Here is a 24398-nt window from a genome sequence, read left to right as displayed (position 1 = left end):
TCCATTAGACCTAGGCCTATTATTATAATTTACAGCTAAGGAGGGTCTACATGTACGTACATGATTACATCAATGACATAACAAACAAAATTGATGTCAACTCACAGAGGCATTGTAAACGATTCAATCAACTGACAGACTTCATCATTCAAGCTCCATCATGCATGCATAAAGGGCCTAAATCTAGGCCTAGCCCATAGGCCTAGGCCTAGAGCCTAGAGCCTAGAGCCTAGAGGGTCTAGAGTCTAGACTCTATTCTCTAATTGTTTTTTTTTTAATGAGGCTAGAGCTAGATCAAAGTAAAGGCAGGGCCTTAATTTTTGCTGGGTTATCATGGTTATCATGGTTATTGCAAACAAAGAAATTGAAACTCACCTTCAAATTCAGTCTTGTTAGAATCTCGAGGTATTTTACGGAGAAAAGTGGAAAATTGAGACGGATTTCCTTGCCAATGTCGCCGGTATTGAACCGTATACATACAGCGACAGTACCAGTGCAGCGCAAATTACAACATTGTCATTTGCAATGCACCACTGGTACTGTCGCCGTATACAACAACCGTGAAGGCACGTATACGGGCGACATTGGCAAGGAAATCCGTCGCAATTTTGCTCTTTTCTCCGTCCATATTTTTCAAAATATCAGCAGAAGCAAAAGCTTTGGACCATTTTGTGTCTGTAAATTCTTTCAAAACGACATCATTCACAGTCGGGAAGTGAATAAAACACCTCTTTATCTCTGTATCGGTGACGAAACTTCATCGGTGTCATAATTATGGTTGTTAGATGTTTTTATGTAGCGAACGAGGACAATGACGTAGGGAAAATCCCGCCTCGTGATTGGTTGAATTGGACACACCTCCGATTTCCCGGGATATTACCCACGATTATTAGGAGGCAACATAATTATTATCTTTAATTAGTTTTCACGAAAAACCGTAAAGAAAATGAGGAGAACAAACGGTAAATATGTTTGTAATAATTTTCTTTATATTTTCATACTGGTTTGGTCGACTGCCACTGATGGGACTACGAAACAACACAATACAGTGACTTGCCCTACAGTCTATTACCTCTGGAATAAGTTGATTTGAAGGTCTTTCGTTTGATTTTTTGCAATAAATAAATTAATTTTATTTTATGATTACCATATCTTTATTTTTTATGAATTTATGAAATTCAAACTTCGAATTCGAAAACCTCTTAAATGATTAGTTGAACTGTATATCACCGGCCAAGGGTCAAATGAATCTGCCCACTCGAACTGATTAGCATTTCGAATCGACCCACCATGTTTGTGTACTGAGGTTTAATTTAGGAAACTCAGCTAAATCTTGCTTCTTTCTCAGTGGTGCCACAATATGCTCTTTTCTCGTCCCACTTCACTTCCCAACCAACTAGTTCCTATTAATGTTCGGCCTTCTTCAACTCATTGTAACTAGTAACCACCTTACGAATCCCCCGCCTCCCGCCCCCTTTATTCTTGAACATTTTTCTTTTCGGAAGCTGTGGCTCTTAGCTGAAATGAACGCACAATTCTATTGGTATACTTATTTTCAAATTACACCATAAGTACCATAACAAAATAAATCAAAGTTATAAAATGAACACAATATACTCCGATTTACATAAAAGAGATTGCCAAGTATCTCCCTGGATTTACGATCCAGACTGACTTATATTTCGGATTGAATAACTGAAAAGTTAATAAAGCAGTACGTGATATTTACATCATATAATCCTGTCTTGTTATCGTGTTTATTTGAAGAGAAAAGGAATAGAGGAATAAAAACAAAATATTATGGTCGACTCGAGGAAGAAAATAGTCAGTTGCAGTTTATTTTATAGTTTATTCAACTTCTCATCCACATCCCTCTACAACAGTGACACACACTATAATATAATATTACAGGTGGTAGGCCCGATATTGATAAATAGGTACTGAAGTTACTTTATTCGAGTCGATATCGTCTAGATTTATAGCTGTGATCAATATTTAAGAAAATTATTTACTATAATAGGTCAGCATAGTTCTACTCCCGTTTCTCACATCAGATTTCATCTGTCCGTGTTTTTTCGTTTTTGTCTGTGTTTCAGTCCTGTTGCTCGTAGTTTTTTTCCCGTTTCTCTTGTTTAAAGCCATTATTAAGTAGTCAGTAGATTTTATTATACTTATTTATGTTTATATTTTCTCAGTTGTTTAGTTAGTTTAGTTTGTCAGCATTTTAATGTATGCATTATTCTTATCTGACGAGTTTGTTCTTTTAGGACATACTCATAAGCTACTCATGAGGGACCTTAAATCCACAAGTCTTGCTTTCAACAAGGTCACCTCATCTTTCTATTGTAACGCCATATTATGTTAAACTTGTTATATTCATGTCATATTTGTAAAGTGTGTTATGAAAGAAAGATAAATAAAACTTGAACTTGAACTTGAACTTGAAATATATAAATAAATAATGCTACTACTTGTATACTACTAGTCGACTACTACTTCTTTTTATTGTAAGGATTTTATGTTCTGCCGAATTTAACATTGTCATTGTGTTATAGTCTACAAGTCCAGGAGTGCCTTTCCATGAAAACACTTGGAGTCAATAATGAGATTAATTTCAGTGCAATGTGAAAAGTTTTAATTGGACGAGGAGTCGAAGAAGGAGAAAGAGTTCAAAATCACAAAAGATGACGGGTTATTGAGAGGGTCTTGTGGTAATCTGGTGACGAACAACTTATTTTGTGTTTATTGTTTACATGTTTCAATAGGACGAGCTATAAATAGGCACCTTACCATTCGGACTCTTAATTCGGTCTTAATCTCCGTTCATTCAGTCGATAGAATTAGGGTGTTGGCAACTTAATTGGTAGCGGAGAAAGTGGGGATAGTGGCAGATGTTGGTTTCAGGGAATTATTTTAAACAGATTATGTAGTTTCAGTGTTGAATTGAAGTAGGACACATTATTGTTGAAAATCATCGAAAGTATCGGCCTACCGCCAACGAACTTCTAGGGAGTTGGAATCCCAACTCCCTGGTAGAGGATTGCTGTATTCCTGTACAGGAAATTGTGATTGCCTGGTTCCCCCGACCCACATTACAAATGAATAAACACCTCCAATTATCGAAAATGTAAATGATGATTGGAAGCTGCTTACCATATACAACAATTTCCATCAATTTTCAGACCCCGTAAAATAAAGTACTGAACTAGAAGGACTTTAGTTAGATTTTGTTTTCTTTCTTTAATCAAGCAGTATGCAAATTCTTCTCATAGGGGGGGTGGGGTGCCCGCTGGTGATAAACTTCTTCGAATGTCGCTCCTCTCTCCGGTCATGGCAAAAAAAAAAAAAAAAAAAAAAAAAAAAAATCGACTTTTACCCCCCCCCCCCCCCCCCCCCCCCCCCCCGCGGTGAAAGAAGGGTTTAGTTATGATTTGATAAGTGATTAACTGATTATCTGTCGTTGAGAGATATGGGGACATTTGCATGAAAAGCCAAAGAACAATAAATTAATATAGCGCCCTCCCAAGACTGTTCACGCTAAATTTAATTCACTTGACCTACTTTTCACACAACCTTCTATGACTTGTTTTAGACTATGTCTGGTCGCTACAGGTACTGCAGGTCGCTCACTATTGTAGAATAAATTGATGAAATTCCCAGCTGTTAAACTGACACCGTTTGTCAAATCTTCATTTCATGTAGCGTCCATGTCGGGAAAACAAAGGTGAGGAATTCGAGATATTTAGTTGTTTCTTTCTGTAGGAAAGTGGTGTTTGTAAAGGTTACATGATAGACGCGCGATTGATCATTGCTAGCAGTTTCCGGAGCGAGCGTCCGCGGGAAACGCCAGGCAGCTTGACTGGTATACTACTGGTAGAGTGGTACGTACCGCACTGGTAGCATAGATATATCGCGCTTTGCGCTCTGCCTGTAAGCTCCGCTTTACCAGCTCGCATTCATTCATATCAAGACAAGTGGAGCTAGAGCTAGATTGGGATCTTCTTCTTCTTCGATGCAGTAATAGTATCTTCATTTGTCATTCTTCCCCATACAGTACATACACAGAGCCAGAGAGCTCGAGAGGGTAACAAACCCTTGAATTGTAAGTTGTTTGTACAAATTGTAGCCAGAATCTGGCAATAATTTTCTTCATCTTGACCTTCGAGTCTAAGTTAGTAGACCCTACAGTTTTATTTAGAAAAGATATGATTGGAAAGAAATATCTTTCTTTCGTACAGGAATTTAGGATAGGAATTTAGAGTATTAAAATGGAAAATCACTGCACTCTAGAGTCTAGATCTAGACTTTTAGCTAATTTGTCCATTTTCTAGAGGTTGAAGCTATTGTCATCATGAACAACGCAAGATTTAATCTCTGAAATCAATAGTTTTTCTGCTTAGTCCGCGGCTGGCTCCACTGATCGACCTCTTTACAGAGACTGAAATATATTGTACAGGTTAGTGAGAGGAGGATTTGCAATAAAATAAAAAGGGCAGATTAGATCAAAGGCTATAGAAATAGACCTATTATGATGTCTCATAATGATTTTATGATTATTTTGAAATTGTATGAAAATTCCAATCATATTAAAAAAATATATACTGTTAAGACTAGATAAAGGGAAAAATTGTGTGAGCTGTAAGGCCGTCTGTGTATGTTGAAGATCGACGGATGTCAGTTTTATTAAAGATTTCCCCATACCAGACGGTTATTTCTGCCTACAGCGCTCGACTAGTATGTTGCGCGTGATCCATCTATCTAGTGTGCCCTCAAAGTTGTTTTCGTCTGTAAATCAGAAACATTAAGAAGTAGCAACCGGAAGACCAACAGGACTACCTTTTCTTCCTTATACTGTCGATGTCGATGTTGATGTTGATGTTGATGTAGATTGGTAATCACACACCAACTGCATTGCGTAACCTCCCCTCACTAACCGATAGTAGGATGTACTTCAGTCTCTGTATAGGAGCTGCAATAGGAGCCGAATGTAGTCTCGTCTTAACTCTCAGCGGACAGAAGCTTGCAGTCTAGATTCAGAATGAGGCGGTACTGTTTAATGTTACTACTGGCTTTTATACTAGCCACACTAGCAGTTATATTACCCCTGATGAGAATATAGTAGAAATGGCTGATATTATCCCTTATAGATTTTAGATTATAGATTCCCTTATAAGTTTGCAAATGCACACATTAAAAAAAAAAAGAACATTTTGACACCATTGCATTTTGATTTCTTTCTAATCTTGTGAAGTTGTACTCCATGGAGATTTGCCTATAAAATAATAGTGGGTTCGCCCCCCAAAAGAAACCCCAAATTTCAGTTAATGTCGAGCCCTGACGATAGTTTGTAAGCTAGCTCTGAATGTCTGAAACCCAATCACCTTTTGGTATCGAATTTGTGCTGGTGCCTACAGTGTAGTTCATTAGCCAAATGCCCTAAAATACCCTCTTAAAACAAAAACCCGTAAAAAGTAGAGAACGACTTCCTGCTGCTCCTTTTTTTCTCTCAAGTTTCAAGTCCAACTGATGAATTGCATCCTCCAAGCAAGGTATGGTACAGACAATTAGATCTACATAACTTATCATATGTAACGGTCAACAGAGAACTTGCTAAGGACACATATGACCTGTATTTTGATGACACATTTGTGCTTTTGAATCCTAATAAGTTAAGAGGCATGGATGACTAACTGTTTTTGTTTTCTTAGGAAGTCTAAGTCGTATTGGTCACAAAGAGGATACATGTATTTTGATCAGGTATTTTGGTTGAGATGCAGTAATTTCTAAACTAAGTCGAAGGAAAGCATTGCCCATGACCTTCCAATTGAGGAAACGTGAGTTCATATGGCTGCTATTTTCTGATTGTACAGCTGGACTTACATGTAGTACAGGACACATGTTTGTTCCAAATTTAGATAAGAATAATATTTACAGTTCTAATGTGAGTGTAAATGTACCATTATTGGCTTTATTGACTGTCTAATGTAATAAAACTGTAGGCTAAAAACAAGTTTTAAGTGTAACAAAAGGGTCTGTTGTTACATTGGCAGGGAAGGTGAATACACAAGAGGTCACAACCCCGAGTGTCGAAATGGATCCTGGCAGTGAACTTGGCTCTTAATTGGGCTTAGTGACTTACTTGTGTGGATCGTAAGACAACCATGTGTGAGGACCGTGTTGGCTTTGGAAAAGGATCGTAGTGGCACGGACCGAATATGGTGTGCACAGAGATGAAAAGGCTTAATCCCGGATTGAACATGGGGCGGTCCGTGTTGGGTCCGGGACAGGCCCTATCTGATCCGGGATGGTCCGGTGTCATCCTTGTTGACACCGTGTTGGTCCGGGTCATTTCACCCAGGATCACCCCAGATCAAGATATCTCTTGATCCGGGGTGTTTCGTGTTAATCTGGGATGCTCTGTGTTGGGTCCAGCTAGTGTGCGACTTGGGCTTCAAGGTTTACAGTAGGTCTGGCTTTTGGTACACTTATACATTGTTGAGAATAACTGAGAACCAGATTAAGAATCTTTTTGTTTTTTACTTCACTAAGTTTGAAAGTACTTTTACAGCACTATGATTAGAATCGGAATCAAGAAACCTGTTTCAATCTGAAGCCTAGGGCCTAAGATATCTGTTTAACTTTTGGATCAGGTAGAAGTTGTTTGGCAGAGTAGACCAACAGATGCATGACAATAGGCAAGTTTTGTGTCGTTGGTCAAAGAGCTGTGTAAATGAATAAATTCATGTACTTGAACAGTTGTGCAGCAGAGAATGATCTTTTCCTGTCTTTTTTTGGCAACAGGAATGTGTGGTGTACTTTCAACAGATGTTATCTTATCTGGAACATATGTTGATAAACATTATAAATTGCCTTGATAGATAGTTTTCCTCACATCACAGTCAAAGGGATACTTGTAGATGGATGAAGTTTTAGATGGTACATCTCCAAGAATAAAACTGCTCCTGAATAGTCTACAGCATCTTTTGCTAAATTCCCAAAGATGCAATTTCAAGAACCTTAATTTCTTCTTGTTATTAACCTCTTCCTCTCTTCCTTCCAAATGCTCTCTCTCTGCGATCCTTTTGTAAGCAAGTTTTTTTTTTTAAAGTAGCTTATGAACCCTCTCTCTGTCCCTCCTGCTCTCTTCTCTCACTACTTCACTCCCTCTCCCTCCCTCTTTCCCTCCGTCTCTCTCTCTCTTGTTCCCATGAACATCTGTATTAGAACTAGAAACATCATGACCAATAGACTGTCATTGTTCTGTTAAACCACCTTGGTAGTGTTTTGAGTCATCTGTAACCAGTGACTGACTACTTTAGGAACCAGATCATCAATCAGTTTATAGCGGAAGTTATGCAAACAAGTTTAACTTCTTTCAGTAGCCCTGGCTGATTCAATCCTGAACCTTTATCTTTTGCGTCACAGGGAAAGATTTGAATTTCTATCTCTTTCCAGTTACAGAAGTAATTATTTCTGATATGAGTAGTTCTGCAATTAAAACTACTTTTGTTAAGTTTAGAACTGAAATGTTACAGTAAGACAATTAACATCATTCAATGGGGCAAGGGGCAATGTCTAGAAAAAAAGAGAATATTCAAGGCTGCCGATTTTTGCAGAATTTCCTTATCTACTTATCTATATATGAGAAAGTTCAATATACCGGTACATGTAGTTCTGTGGCATGAATAGTTCCACCCTGCCCCCTTCAATGAAATAGGGCTACCGGTAATTGAGTCTTGCAGTATATAGACTGAGGGAGTAGCCATCACCAGGTCCATCAGAGAGGACCTAAAATGTCGGCCGTCTGGTTCCTTACTTACAAGCATTTGTGCTTTCTTAGCAGTCGGGTAAAATAACCACCACCACCACCATACTACTGGCATACTACTGTATCATTCAAGCTGGATGGTACAGGTATTGGTTGCATTAGAGTATTAATAGGGGGTACAGTGGGAGGGGGAGGGCAAGAAACTAGGCTTTAAAGTTGGTTAACGTGTTAGCTGTAATATGAAGTGTCCACAAAGTTTAGTTTTTACCTTCATCTTATCCAATAAACCTTTGAAAAATGTAGACCAATAACCTCCTTAACCTCAAACTCAACTCTAAAAAGTACACAAGCACATTCATCACTACATGTTTTCCAGCCTTCATTGGATCCAATAATTACTCATCTATTTTCAACAACAATATGTACCTACATGTAAGGTCATTATATTCCTGACATGGATTGCATCATGGACAGATGTAGTAATATGGGTGGTTTCCTGTAAATGTTATTGCCCTTCTCTGGTTGGCAACGCTTAATTTTGGTGATGACGCTTTTCTAGATTCTGGCTACCTGTAGATGGTTTCCTGTTAGTGGTTTTGAGTATTATATAGACTGGGGGGATTCACCTAGGGCCATTATTCTACATGCAGACGACAGGACGGTACCTTGTGCCTTTTCTTTGGAGGCAATTAATTTTGAAATGCACAGTTGGATCAGTTTCTTTTGACAAGCATTTTAAGAAGAGGATCAGTAATTGTGTAAGATATGTTTTATTTGTCTTTAATATTTTTTGTTCTGTTTATTTATATATTATAAACAATATATAAACCCTTTTGATTACATATCTTTATTCCAAATATTGTTTTTGAGATGTTGCTTTCATAACAAGAAATTTAGAAAGGTGTCCTCCATGTATTTCATTTCAGAGCATGTAATGTAAATAGTGTTTTGAATTATTTGTCTCTTTTTTTTTTTACAACTGTATTTGTTTGAATTGAGATTTTTAATGTGAATGTGGGCTTTTATAAAGCTTATTGTTCAGTTTATTTTCAACTTTGACACAGTTTCATGCTATAGATAGTTGATCATGGTTACTGGAGGGGAAAAATGTGAGATGTTTTTTTTTTTGTGTACAACTTTATGTCATTATTCTTTTATTTTACAATGAGCTGTTTGACAGGATCTTGTTATGAGGGCTATCATATATCATTTTTTTATTTTTTCAAAAGTGTCTACAGTAGACTGTTATTCAACATAATTGATTACCATTTTATTTTTTGGCTGATCGATCAGCTGATTATTAAGTGAACTCTTGAAAAAACGGGACAATATTTTTGTCAACGGATCGGTGCTTTCAGCTTTTGTATTTTTTATTTACATTTTACAACTTGTTTTTATGCACAAACAAATCCAGCCCATTATTTTTTGTCCCAAAAATAGAGGGGAAAAGGGATTTTATTTTTCTTGCTTGTCAACTTTTTAGTGATGCTGGATTACCTGTGAGAAGGTGGAGATCTTCTTCCTTGTTCTGTTTCAATTTTTCTGCAACTTGCCAAACATTAATGAAATTATACTGATGGCCAAATGTTGCTTTTGTTGTGATGCCAGTGTGGTAAAACATGGCTTTAATCATGATGACCATTATGACCATTTTTTCCATTTAGATGTCTTTTATTGTTCATCTAATCCAAGAAAAAGAAGAAAAAACAGGGGGGGGGGGGCCTATTATAAATAAACATTTTAGAAACTACTTTATGTACATGTATTTACAGCATTTTTCAACCTTTCATCGCCTCATACGTGTATATCTCTGCATATTTTAATACTCTCACTCTGATGTGATGTTACTAAACTAGAGTGGCTTTATATGTTTTATCATTTCACAAATCACTGATTATCTGCCATTGATAGGTCCTCTGCAACACAGTCAGACAGATAATACCATGAGGGTTATGATGGTCATATCTAAACCTAGACCTTCCTGCCAATTTGGTTTAGATTTGAATAGGTGATTGTAACCAATGACTGTTTAAACCCTGTGTTTTATTCTGTATTTTCTTATTTGCACATATAGTCAAAAGGTCAGTGCTGTTAGATTTTTAACTCTTCTTATTCAACATATAATTGTCATCCTGACCCTCATTAGTACATATAACTCGTAACCCATTTTGTAAAGGCCCTGCAGGGAGTTGGATTTTCTGTCATTAACTTTTGTACATGTACTTGTATATGTTATTGTAATCACAGGAGCAATTTTAAGAGTCAAATCCCTGTCCGTTTGGTCTGTTTCTTTTTGTATTATGCAAATAGAGTTGTACAATAAAACTTAATGGCCAAAGCAGGTGTGAAATGAATTGAATACTGCTCTTGATAAAATGTCCTCCTTTTTGACAGTTTTCCAGTTTGCTGTGCAGTGGGTTAAAAATAGATGTGCCCCTTATATTTACTCTCTCTCTCTCTCTCTCTCTTTCTCTCTCTCTCTCTCACACACTCTCTCTCTCTCTCTCTCTCTCTCTCTCTCTCTTTGCAGATCTAGAGCTAATTTGGTACATGAGAGTTACAACCTTATTTAGGCAGTAAGGAGAATAACCAACAGCCAAGATGTCACAGAATGGCCGTCCCGCTACATCAAAGGTAATGTTCATTTTTAATTCTTTCAGTCGACTGAAAAATAAAAAAGATTCTGAATGAAAAACTGACATTTAAAACTCTTTTGATTGTATGAATTGAGTGTTTTAAAATCGACCAAAGAAAAAGAAGAAAACAATATAAGTGGAGTTCATATGAAAATGAAAACAATAGACATGTCATGTTCAGTGTGATGCGAGAAATAATAATTTTGCATACTTTTAAGTCTTGACTAAAAGGAACTGTTCAACAAACCTTTCTGTTTCATACCAATACACAATTCTTTTGTCTGCTATCAATCTGTGTTTTGTGATAAAGTACATTTAGGGCCATTTGTCTGCTTATCTATAACGTATTATTGTTTCCACTTTTCTTGTAATGATTTTAGGAGAAGAGTGATGCAAGTCTTAATCTTCAGGTTGAGGAGCTGTTAAAGCCGCCTGAAAAGCTCCCTCTAACAAGCAGTCCCTTGGATGGGGAGCCAGAGACTCACTTCCCTCAGTTCGGAGAGAAGGATTATGAAAGTAAGAATCTGCTTATTATTTTTTACTCTTTGTACATTTTTTATTTGTGTGTTTGTGATTGATATACATTGTGACTTATGATAATTTGTTTGATGACATGTGGCTAAGTTTATTTATACTCCTGGGGTTTGTAAGTGAAATGGAAATCACTTTTCACAATTGTGAAAAGGGCAAGCAAGCCACAGCATGATTTGGAAATATCACCCCCAAAAACATAGAACAATTATCAACTTTTGAAAGTGAAGAAATAAAGAGTTTTGCGAAATATGATAAACATGTATGTGACATAAACATGGTAGCTTTCATATTGAATAATTTATTCCAAGAAAATATGCAAAAGTATTCCAAGGACTTTTTGAATCCGATTTTAAACAATCTAAGTAATATCTTAGAAATCGGTATTTGAAAATCGTTAAAAGTGTAGGTTTTACTATTACTGTCATCGTAAATACAATAATTGTACATTATCGTGTATGAAGTCCATTTTCTGTTTATCATGTAACACATAGAATGCTATTTATGCCTGGAATAATTGGGTCCAATGGGTTTAAGTACCTGAACATGTAGTCATGCAGACTTCAATTTATTTGCAGTCTGTCAGTGGTACTGGTAGGTACTCTATACTGCAGTAATGACTGAACAAATATTTGATAAACACTTTTGCATTGCATATTGCGTCCATAAGCAGAAAATTATGTTTAGAACTTGGAACTGTACTAATGATGGTTTGTGAACAGATTTATTATGAGTCTGGAGATGGTGTTGGTTTAAAAAAAAAAAAAAAAAAAAAAGTTTTTTGATGGTCTCATTGGTACCGGTGCATGTATTGTGACTGTGAATGTAGTTTTGGATGCAATAGTTGTGATGGGCCTTTCTAGTGTTACACATACATTTTTGTAGTAAGAGTTTAGTAATGGCAGTAGTGTTATAATACTTTCACAAAATATGCCATCTTGAATACATAGTTTTATATCTTACAGTTTACATACCTATATTATTTACAAGCCTACATGTATATTCACAAGATATACAGCTTCAAATTGGATGGGTAGTTTTATAGCTTGATGTTAAGAGGAAAATTCAGACAGTTTTCTTTCACTCCTTGACTTGTTTACCACTGTTTTTGTCAAAATACTAAGCGTTAATTTGTTAGGGGCACCTAGCGGTCTTACAGTGTATGTACCTTATTTTCAAGATTTTCATTGATAACTTGAATAGAGCAGTGCTAAATAATAACAAATTGTTTGGCTGTCTGCAAGAAGGTTTTAAGCTTTGTATTGTCAATGGCAGTCACAGAATTTTACAGGCAGTCAGCGTGATCTCTCTCACATTCCATACATGTCATTGAGGACCCCTTTAAATCTCAGGATAATCTGTGAGCCACCTTAAAGGCTATCCTTATCAGGTAACCTTCAGATAACCATGAGCTCATTTGGAAACATTATTGAATTAAACCTTGGTTACAGTGTCACCTTACAAGTGTGTTATCAATGTCAAATCAACATGAACATGTACCTCTGTAGATATCATTAATGTAGTTATACATATGTACATGTACATGTAGGTATGTGAAGTGCATTTGAAAATTGTCCCTATGGATATACAGACAAATTCTGTCTGGTGTAAGTTTTAAGATGCAAGAATTGATAAGTTTCACTAACAGGCATCGGACAGTTACTGAAATGATTATGTAGATTACATATTTGCACAACAAATCTTTCCTCTACCCTCTTCCTATACTAATGGAATATCTCCTTGTCCAAATATGGAACACGTAAATTGAACGCTGTTTTTCTTCCTCCACCCCCTCTCTACCCTTCCCTTTACCCCTATCTCCACTCCCTCTCTCCACTCCCTCTCTACCTCTACTCTCCTCCACCCCTCTCTACCTCTCCTTCCAACCCCTTTCTACCTCTCTTGCAAACCCCTTTGTACCATCCCTCTCCCCCTCTCTTCTCTCCCCTCTCTCTACCTTTCCTTTATAAACCCTGTTGTACCCACACCCTCCCTCATCACTTCTTTACCCCTCCCTCCCTCATCACTTCTTTACCCCTCCCTCCCTCATCACTTCTACACCCCTCCTCCTCCTTCCCTCCTCTCCTCGCAGGCCATCGAAGCGAAGATGTCCTAGTCCACCACCAGCTGGATCCATTACCACAGAGAGGTTCTTCCAAGAGTTTGAAAGATCATGATGCACAGCACCAAAAGATACGCACCAGCCACTCCAGCAAGAGCATCGCCGAGGCAACGGAGGAACTCATCACCAGTATTGCTGAAGAAACTATTGGAGATAGTGTGGATGGGGGAGAAAAGAGTACACCGAAGGTGAGAATTTTCTTCCTGTTATTTAAAAAAAACTTTTTCTGCCATTGCAGTCTTCATCTCATTTTGTGCAGTGATTTTAAAGTGTCACCTATTATTTGACAGTACTTAGTAAACCCATAATACAGAACTTGCTACACGCACTAGAATTACTTGGTTTCTAAGTCTTGAGCTTAAGCATCCCATGACAGGCTGCTTATTGTAAAGACGTAGAGCCATCACCATGGAGGTAAATATGACATAAAAATCTACATGATTTTAACCATATGGGACCAAGGACAATATTACTGCAAGTAATTTCAATCTTTGAAGTGATAAATATTAGGCTGTAATATACATATAAAGAGATTTTCACTGAAAGTTCACAATTTTACAGGTTTGTAGTGATGACTAAAATAAATTTCACTATTTATCTTAACCTCTATGGTCAGCAGCGATTATTAATATATTTGGAAATAAAAGATTAACCCAAGGCTAATTATTACGTGATGAAATATCAATTTTTCAATGCCATTTCAATTTCATGGAATCAACCTTTTTGGATTATGATTATGCAGAATTCTTTGAATTCAGGATTAAAAAAGGATTCTAAAAGATTAAGAATCCTCAAACAGAATGGTTTAGTCAGCACGGTCAAAAAGTCTTTCAAATAACCTGCTTACAAAATGACCATGATATGATTTTGGTTGTGGTTGAATTTTACTTGAATAAAAGCAGAAAAACAAACAAACAAAAATGCATGTATATCACCTCAGAAAACAACAAAATTGTAATCCAATTATCAAGGATCAGATGTTTTTGCAACCTGAAAATGAAATTGTAGGCCTTGAGCCAACAGGGATGAAACAGCTTGGCACAGTGAAATATTGCTATAAAGCTGTCACTCATGCAACCTAAAAGCAATTCATGTCAACACTTGTAATTTGCTACCGGTACTTACAATGTTTTCCTAACATCCACTCTCCCGGGCATTATCTTAAACTGATTATTAGGTAGATGACATCACATACTAATACAGAGAAGACTGATGTACCGGTAATGCTTTCAGAGCAAGAAGTTGCTCCTCTTTCTTAAATCGACAACTTCCTTCCTAGAGGAGGGTAGAGGGAGAAGAAATTTGAGAAAATTAGGCAACTTCTCGTCTTTCTTGTAAGGATGACTTAGGTTTGGAAAAAAAAGCTATAAATTTGTCAACCTCTACATCTTTTTTTCCATGATCAGCATATTGAATGATAGTTATATTTTCCCTGTCAAGTGTAGCTTACTTTTAAAATTTCATGTTTTTTTTCTCCAATATGTCAAACTGTTCTATGTATTCATGGTGAAGATCCTATTTATTGCATGAACCTTTTTTTTTGTGGTTTTCATGAAATAAGATGACATTTCGACCAAACAAAACTGCTTTGTAACCTCTCGCGCAACATACATGAACATTTTCCATCCAATCAGTTTAAAAGAGGACCTGTGTTCCTTATCAAGAGAAAGAACCGTTTCGTATTACGGGTATGAGGAACGGCACTGCATGGAGATGTTAGAAAGCATGAAACGATTTCTATGAATGATTTTTGAAATTCAGCAAAAATTTGTCTTTTGTCAAAGGACAGGCCATGTGTTTCTTTATAAGACTGGGAAGCAATTGTCAATAGTACTGCATGAAAATAGCTCTCTCTTTGTTGTCACATTGAATAGTATGCATTTTGAAATTCAGCAACTTTAGTGTCTCTTTTGATCTCGTACCACCGAATGAAAGATATTCAAAAGCAAGATGGAAATCTTCATTTTCCCCATTTTCAATACAATTTGAAACTTCAGCAATTTTCTTTTTTTTTTACTTGTCAAGAAGGGTGGGATAGCTCGGGGCAGGATGATGTTTGATAAACGGTTGTTCTTTGTTCAACTCAATACTGACACATTTGCACAAAGGTTCTCAAGTTCTATTTAGTCTTTTGTAGGTCATGAACAAATGTGGAAGGTCACTTTGTTGTTGACAATTATGTAGATGAATGAACTTTTTTTTCCTAATTGAGATGCAATAAATTTTTGCAGTATATGCAATTTTCATAGAAATTTATGTATCATCTTAGGCAAGGTGCATGTTTAGAAAAACAGTTACTAAAAATACCCACAATGGTTATCCAAGGACTTAAAATGAGGATTAGATGAAAAAGCTCTCATGTCACCAAAATAATATTTGATAATGAACATGACATTTATTGGATAATTGAGTGATATCAATTAATGTCATTTACTTCAGATTTAAAGATATTGAGACATTTATTTGTTGGTGCACCAAATAATTGAAAATGAGAATTGACAACTAACCAGTTTTAAACAAAATTGAGTTGCCTGTTGTTGCATTAAACCATCCAACGTGTATGGATGGGACTGGAATGTGCATGTCATCAGGGTCCACAAACTAAAAAGGAACGGATTTTAATATTAAATACCTGAACCGTTATATTGTCTTTTTTCCCCAATAATCTCTTTCTGAATGTCTATATTTTTGTGCATGTGCATGTGCTTTTTTCTGAAGAAGAAAAGAATCCCCTTCATTCATATCACATCTCTTGACCTCCATTCTGCCATTATTTGTTCTTTAATTTTGTGCATTTACCAAGAACAGAAATTGTGTAGTTAATACCTAGGTGCCTACAGTTATTTCTACCTGTGTAGTTTAAAAGTCATGAAAAGAGAAGAAAGGGGAAAAAATGCATGGTTAGTATTCATAGAATGCAGGGCTACATGTGTGAATATGCTTGTGTACAAAAAAAGCATATGAAAATTGCTTTTCATTCTGGTATGGAGAGGATTGAATTTCAAAGTTTATTATGTAGGATGAGATCAGCAGGAAATGTTATTTTCCTGTGGTGTCTTATAAGAGTTCGGCATCATTTACCTTTCATGCATTACTCATTCTCCTGAGCCCCTGATTGCATTTTTTAAAAACCAAATTTTTTCAGCATGAAGATTGTACTTACTTGGACATGTACAGTGTCCAGCTTATGAGGAAATTGTATTAGACTGCAAATGTCAACAATTTATCCTGCTGTTATATCACCCCCCCCCCCTCTCTCCTTAGATGGACAAACAAAGGGTAACAAAGAAAGAGAAGATAGGGAGAGACAGAAAGAGAGAGAGAGAAAGAGAAAGGAAAGGTTAAAGAAAATTATAGGAAACTTCACATTTTATCCACCTAGTGAGACCCGTGTGCATTTCCCCATTTGCTGGGCCATTGCTTCTTTACTACCCCCAATTACTTGTAATTTGTCTGGTACAAATCTTCATCTGGGATAAGCCCCAGATAGTGTTTTATCTGTGGTTCATTCTTATTGAAACCATCCTGTCTATTTCTGGTCTCTTAATGGACATTTTTTCAATGTTTGTACCCTAATGCCTTTGTATCCATGGCTACTTCTTGCTGTTCCTCCATCTTGTTCCCTCTCCATTTTTACTATCTAAACCCGATTTGTTCTAAAAAATTCCTTACATCTCTTCACTTTTAAGAATAAAAATGTATTTCAATTTCATAATTTTTTTTCTTCTCTTGTTCAGTTCATCATTGGAGAAGACGATGGGGCTGAGACACCAGTCCGATCTGAAAGTCAGTCAGATGAGAAGGGGCTTCATGCAGAGGCAAACTCAAAGTTCAATGAGAAGTAAGTCATACAGAAAGAGAGCAAGGGATAGATGGAGAGGGAAGGAGAAAGGGAGAGAGAGAGGGAGGGAGAAAAGGAGGGAGGGAGAGAAGCAGAGAGATGGAGAGGAAGAGATAGAGAGAAGTTAAATGTACAGGTATTAGTGTCAAAAGCTTTTTCATTTTTCCTTAGGTGTTTTATACACACATGCATTTAGAAAGCAAAATGACCAAAGTATGATGTGGTAACCGAATACAATGTAGTCATATTGAAATTTAAGCGTATATACATTTTAGCTTACAACAAAATAATCTGAGTTTAAGAGCGTAAAATGGCATATTGTATGAGTTTCTTACATGTCAAATGATCCATATCATTTTTCAGGCCTGGATCTCACAAGCACCATCGTCACCATCACCACGGCAAGAAGCAGCGCAATCTGTCCGATGACCCCAACGAACGTCTACGACAGGGTAGCGATGTCAATCTCAAGATGCACGACATCTCCATCAAGATCGGCGGGGATGATGATGAGGAGGAAGGAGAGATGAATCCATCCATTAGGGAGACCATGGCTGGTAAGAATCATCTCATCCTTGCCGTCCATCTGTCAAAACTAACCAATGGATTGATACACAATGCCCCACCCCCACCCCCCCCCCCACCCCACCCCCACCCCCTATCCCAACCATTTAACCGCCAACTTTCAATCTAGCAGGGGCCCATGATAACAGATGCTTAACCTGTCGATCCAGACCTCCTCTAAGCAAAGTTAGTGTCGAACCCTGAGATACGCTAAGGTTTCCAACTTACTAAGGCATTTCATTTTAGAAAATGGTTATGTGGTTATATGTGTGTACACCTTTGTCAATCCTGAGCTTTTGATGTGAGAGATAACATGCAAGACTGGATTTTTAGTATGAATGCGAGTGGCACAATAAATGGGGATTGCAATCTTGAGAAATTTCAGCCATCTGAGACTCAATCAGATAGGTCTGAGAAACTTTTTATGCCTTATTACTTTCGCTGATAACCTATCACCTACCAGTGTTGCTTCGGAATGTGAGCCGTGTTTAATACTCAAGCATGTCTCCTCTTTCTTCCTGCTAGTCCATCGTCTTGGTGATATGTCAGGTGGAGGACGCCACCACCATTCTTCTCGCAAGCACAACGTGAGCTCCTTTGTCCATGTGCGCGGGAGAACACCCTCAGGGGAGAAGAACACATCACCGCGAAAGAAGAAGGAATACGATCATCGGCCCCACGAGGTAGGAAGATATCTGAGAAATACAATCTGAAGTTTGTAGTTTTTAATCCTGGCTCAGTGCTAATGCTGTCAGGACAAGGCATTTTAATTTTAACTGTTCTGTACTCTGGTGTAGCATGGGAGTTGTAAGAATATGGTACTTTAATATGCAGTCAGATCAGACATTTTATCTACAACTCTTTCTGTTTACCCTTTTGTGTAACAAGTTGATTGTAGGATTAATGTATTTACATGTATGCTATGAAAGAGACAAAGCATTTTATCTCCACAAGTTTCTCTTTACCCAGGTGTAGAGCGAGTGAATTGTAGGATAGTAAGGTTGTTTGTGATGTCATGACAGCTAAGATGAAGCCAAAGTAAATGTACTTACAGATTCGGATAGATGTTTGTTGGCACAAGATATATCCTTCCTATTGAGTGTTTTGATGTCGGCTCTTTACTTCTTTCAATGTGAATCCCATGACATTTACAAGTCGATCGCCTGTCTGATTATCAAGATATTTATGATTGGAAATCAAAATCAAATTTTGCGTTTTCCTAACGGTTTTCATAACACTACAGTCTCCTGGGGAAAAACGAGTATGGTAAACCGGAACTTTGTGGAACTTCATGATCATTTTGAAGCGCTATTTTTTTAGGGCTTCAATATTACACCATATCACAAACACTGATAGCATGTAGGGCCATGCATCTCAGAATTAACATTGTTCTCTTTGGTACCAGGTCTTTGTGGAGTTGGATGAGTTGTACAAGGAGGAGGGCCATGAGATGCAATGGAAAGAGAAAGCTCGCTGGATCAAGTATGAGGAAGACGTTGAAGAAGGGGCGCAGCGCTGGGGTAAACCTCACGTCGCTTCCCTCTCCTTCCACAGTCTGGTGGAGCTTAGACAGTACCTAGAACATGGTGAGTTGAAGTAGTGCTACTGAACCTGCTTGTCCTGGGCAACCTTAACATGTCTCTGGGCTAGTGTATTCAACTTTTACATTGACTTGTGACAATTGGGTAGCCTAGGGAATTTGAATTAAACAGCAAGTTGCAAAATTGTGATAGTCAACTCATAAGGGAATTTATAACCCTCACTGATTTCTGACATCTTGATTTTTTTTTATGGTTATGGTTTTATGAACCCACTTCCCTTTGGGCAACCCAAATTCCTAATGATGCAGGGGAATTAAGAAGCAAACCGTGGCATTAGAATTGCATGTATTTGTGGTGTCTATTTTGACGAATGTCCTTTGACCCACTCTTGTGTCACCTCACAAAATATTAGTTAATCTCCTTTACCCCCTTTTCTCTGTCTTTGAACTTTTGTCTGTTACTGCCTTAGTCATGTTGGTCATGAATTTTGTTATATACATGTATATTATACTGTGTGCAAATAGCATTATGTTCTTATCTAAGTTGATTTGTTTTTCAAATCACATTTGTATGTACATAATTCAGCCATTTGGTTGCGAAGTGCAATCATAATAAAAACCTTTTCAATCAATCAATATAGGAACTGGTTATGAGATCAAATCTGACTGAATCCTCTTATGTTTCATTACAGCCACCGCTTTGTTTGATTTGGAGGAGACCAACCTCTCCAATATCTTCCACCGTATCGTTGACAGCATGATCAATGCCGATCAGATCAAAGAAGAGAACCGAGCGGACATTATGAGGGCGCTATTGCTCAAACATAAGTAAGTCAGGACCCTGGATATCAATAACAAGTTACAAGCTACTGTTATAAGCTACTGAAATCAAGGCTTCTGATTGGCTGAGAGCAAATTTGTCATAGAAATTCAGCATTTGTTATCAATAAAAAGTTTTTTGAAACGGGCCCCGGGTCTATGAATCATCATCATTTGGTTGCTACGGGTGACAGTTTATGGTTTGATGGGTTTTGAAGGATTGGGAAACCCAAATTATGACCCATTTTCATCCTAATGTAATACACTTATCTTTTACATCAATACTATACCCCAAATAATTACAAGTACGTGTTACTCTTCCTATCCATTGGTATTATTGGAATCCTTCATTGGTATATATTATTCTGTTAAGACAAACTTTAAACCACCAGAAATGTTATAATGGATCAGTAAGTCGTTCAAATAATGCAGGTATAAACATTACATTCTCTTTGGCATATCTCTCACTCTGCTTGTGCCAAAATGACTGTGACGTGTGAGCTTGTGACATGCGAGCACTTTCCCCAAAAAATGTGCCGCTATGGTGTATATGTCGTCAAAATTGAAGTGCAGTTATGTTTTGTGCTTTAAATCCATTGAAATTGATCCACGCACTGCTTCATTAAAGGCCTATGAATTTTGATTAAAATGTAAAAATTATGTTTTTATGTTGCGTGTGAAACAAAAAATTCACCTTTTACTACATACATTGCATCTGGAGTGTGTATTTCATGCATGGTGTTTTCGTTTTCTTTAAATGTTAGAGACGTTTTATTCGTTAAAAGAAAAATTGAAAGAAAAAAGTGTTGATTATAATGAAGTTTTATCCTTATGTTGAGGATATGCATGCTTTTTACATTTTATCTTTATTTTTGATGTGATTTGATATTATATTGTGGTTTTGCTATCTACATGTGTTTTATATCATGAAGGTAATTTACTGGAATTTAATCCTTTAATTGGGTTGTGATAGAATAATAAAATTAAAAACAAATTTATTCCAAACATTAGATTGATGAAACAAGAATCACTGAATCGCAAATGAGTACATGAATTGTCCTTTAGGGCTGACATAAAATATGACCCCTAACCATATTCTTTTCACTTACAAACAGCTTCAAAAAGTTTCCAATGAATTATATTATTACCAAAAAGCTTAGGTTATTCCCTGTATCATTTTTTTTCATCACGCTATATGCCCAGGCATCTCATGAATTTACCATAAAACAAAGAGCTTAATGAAAGCATCTTCACTATAAAAGCATTTTAATAATATGAATATATATTCATGTTATATCCTCCATAAAAAACATAAATTCATTATACAATTATTTTTCCTCATAAAAAGAGATTAATGAAAAAAAAATTAAAAACTATCATCCTAGGCACCATGATAAAAGCTTCCATCACGATAGCAAAAATCTGCAAAGGGAATATTCAAATATATCATATATTGAGAACTAGACGGCCGTTTAGCTGAATGCATATACAAAGATAGAACTGAACGTCATTTCGGACTCTCAGTAGATATGTATAGATTTTTATATATTTATATATATATATATACCAATCTATACGTTATATCTCACTGCCAAATACAATGTACGGTACATGTATCACTAAGCATCATCATCATCACCATCATACCTCCATTATAAATCTAGGCACGTGAACGATGGCGGCAACAGTATTCTTCGAAACTTCTCCACCATTTCCCTGGGTTCCATGGATGACAAGAAGGGTGAAAGGTATTCTTAAGATAAACATCTCATCCTCCTTTTATCATATGTATCTTCTTTCCTGGTTTGTGTTTGCCTGTTTTGTTTTCTTTTGTTTTGTGTTTTTTTAATAACTAATTTATTGTCATGTATTCTGCTCTGGGGGGGAGATACTTTTTATACAACTTCCCTTCCTCTCTAACATTTGAGATTGATACTGCTGATACCCCTCAAATAAATCATAACAAATAATTATGATGAATTGAAAAGATAAAATGAATCTGAATAAGTTTAGAACAGAGTGAGTGTTTTCTGTGCTATAATATGGAAAGGATGTGTTGAGAATGGTCCAGGTTTAAAAAGAAAACTTTTATAGAAACAAAAGAGTATTGATAATGAATATAAAATTATTGTGTTAAACAAAAAAAGAGAACAAAAATAAGAGAACTTTGACTGTCCATGGGGAACAGTGTCACTCTGTTTTGATGTATTTGGATGATTACTGTGAATCCCAAATCATTTTGTAAATATAAACAACAACAAAAGAGCACATAGTAATGTAGTGTCGTCTGAGGTATTTGTATAAATCAGATGGGACTCTTCTCCAGAGCAGATCACTAATTTGTATTCATCGTTTGCTTCTGATATTCAATATTAACAATAACCATACATGTATCTTGAATTTCATGCTATGAATGCATTTATTTAATTTGAAGAGTTACTAAAGAAAGAAACATGATGTTGAACGAAGACGTGCTGAAGATTTGTTGTCATGCACATTCAGGTAAAATCTTCAAGCCAAAGACAGAATATACCAGTCACTAAATGAGCACTGAGGATGTTATATAACCACATCTCACTGTTCAGGTTGTTGCTGAAACTCTTTTACACCCAAAAGGTTGTACATTTGCAGTGACTTGTACTGGTTAATGACTAGCTAGAGCTTAGCAATAAAAAAAAAGCTTCAGTATGTCTCTCCCCCTTTCTCTCTTTGTTTCATTCCATTATCTTCACGATGTACATATAACTGTGTATGAAAATGCAAGCTTGATGCACCTATCACAAATTCATGTACACTGTATGTATTATTTATCAGGAAAAACATTTGGTGTTTATTCTTATCCTCATATCTAGTGAATGAATAAAATTGGAATTTATCTTTAACTGTCACTGATAATAACAATGATTTTAATCATGATATGCCCATGTCAATTCAACTAACTTGTAACTCATTCTCTTTTTCATTATTACAGCCATTAATTAAAAAAAAATGAACATTAGGCATCAATTGTTATTGTGTAATTAGTTGGCAATCAGTCTAATTTACCCCAAGATTGTATTTCAACTGTAGGAACAAGGATTGATAGAGAGATAAAGCTTTTCTCTAAACTTGCTTCCCGTTATACAAGCAACTTCACTGAAGATCTGGCATCAGCTCTTCAGTCTTTCTCTCCTAAAATTGGATAATAATTATTCACATATAAGTAGAACATGATTCATTGAATATCAAAATGATTAAAACCCATGAATGATCCAAATTACAGTTCATTATTCATATATGCCCTATCATCATCAATGTGATAGCAACCATCATTATTTTGCCTCTTATATGTGTCACTATATAAAATCCTTGTTTTCTCCTTGGCCGATTAGTAAGGTTTTAATAGAATGCTGTATTTAATACATATACATGTATTAAATATATGGGCAACGTGAATATCATAAGGGAGAAATGTGTCTGTACATAGACTGGAGTATGTTCTTATGACTATAATATTGTTTTACCACTCACAGACACAATGAGAAACATCATCACCACCCCTCTGGCATCTTGAAGAACCTGTCATCGATCAGTCTGACAGGACACGGTCAGACAAAGGTAATGAAAGCTATATTTGATAACTGAAATCTTTGTTCAAACTTAAAGAAATGAATACTGCGCTTGCAACAGCGTAAACGAAAAAATATATAAGAAAACATATCTTTATTGAGGATTTGGAAAGGTATATCAAGATAGTAAGGATTAGATTTGGTGATCAAAATTCAGATGAAAAAGGGTATTTCATTTAACATTTCATGAAAGTAACAAGAATATTGAAAATGTACAGAGGGATCCAACTTTACAAGATTCAGGTATGAAAAGTCAGTTCAGTAGTCTGTGTTGTCAAATATTTGATCAACATGAATGCTATTAGGCAAAATCATGTTGGTGACATTTCATGTTCGAAGAATTTTTTTAAAGAATGTTGAATTTTTGTGTCATGTCCTAAACCTGTGACTGATTTTATCCTACCTCCGATTTAGCCTGAAGCTGAGGTACGCATTCCGATGATCAACAAAGACGGCAAAGCCAACACCAACGGCTTGTCCAACGAGAACCAGAATGCATCGTCTGGTGCCTTCAAGACCACACCCTCTTCAACATCTCTGATGAAACTTGCCCATAAGCTGGACCACAAGAAGATCGAAGGCATCATGCGCAAGATCCCCCAGGATGCTGAAGCAACCTCTGCCCTGGTGGGCGAGGTGGACTTCCTGGAGACCCCGGCCGTCTCCTTCGTGCGCCTTGCAGAAGGAACCATCCTGGATAATTTCTCTGAGGTGCCCATCCCTGTCAGGTTCCTCTTTGTGATGCTGGTGCCGACCCATTCGGACATCAACTACCATGAACTTGGAAGATCTTTCTCTACCCTGATGTCCAATGATGTGAGTCCATTTTTTGCTTTGGTTATGAGTGTACAAAACTTGTATTGTTTCGGTTACAAGTTAGTTGATGTAGTCTTCCAGCCCTTTCTTCTCTTGATGAATACTGAGTAATATCATCTGAAAGGATTGTTACTGTTACAGTATTAGTGCTGG

General features: G+C 36.6%; 1 protein-coding gene across 5 annotated transcripts in view; it reads left to right on the top strand.

Annotated features, from left to right (window-relative positions):
* LOC587119 (band 3 anion transport protein) overlaps positions 1 to 24398 on the top strand; it is a 48896-nt gene that overhangs the window by 4974 nt on the left and 19524 nt on the right. For 2 of the 5 annotated variants that reach the window (XM_030975023.1, XM_030975020.1), the window contains exons 2-12: positions 10299 to 10402; positions 10785 to 10920; positions 13028 to 13245; positions 16795 to 16898; positions 17262 to 17455; positions 17988 to 18145; positions 18868 to 19048; positions 19695 to 19830; positions 21486 to 21569; positions 23334 to 23418; positions 23844 to 24245. In XM_030975023.1, coding sequence (XP_030830883.1) covers positions 10370 to 10402; positions 10785 to 10920; positions 13028 to 13245; positions 16795 to 16898; positions 17262 to 17455; positions 17988 to 18145; positions 18868 to 19048; positions 19695 to 19830; positions 21486 to 21569; positions 23334 to 23418; positions 23844 to 24245 — 1731 coding nt within the window. In that variant the 5' untranslated portion in view covers positions 10299 to 10369. Of the gene's footprint in view, positions 1 to 3635; positions 3725 to 3926; positions 4103 to 10298; positions 10403 to 10784; positions 10921 to 13027; positions 13246 to 16794; positions 16899 to 17261; positions 17456 to 17987; positions 18146 to 18867; positions 19049 to 19694; positions 19831 to 21485; positions 21570 to 23333; positions 23419 to 23843; positions 24246 to 24398 lie in introns of those variants that run through there. The other 3 variants (XM_030975022.1, XM_030975021.1, XM_030975024.1) reach the window with 3 other exon arrangements.

The sequence above is a fragment of the Strongylocentrotus purpuratus genome, unplaced genomic scaffold, assembly GCF_000002235.5.
Source record: "Strongylocentrotus purpuratus isolate Spur 01 unplaced genomic scaffold, Spur_5.0 spur5_scaffold_7, whole genome shotgun sequence".
Classification (NCBI taxonomy): domain Eukaryota; kingdom Metazoa; phylum Echinodermata; class Echinoidea; order Camarodonta; family Strongylocentrotidae; genus Strongylocentrotus; species Strongylocentrotus purpuratus.
The sequence above is the reverse complement of the archived record's forward strand: the minus strand, read 5'-3'. Positions and strand labels throughout refer to the sequence as shown.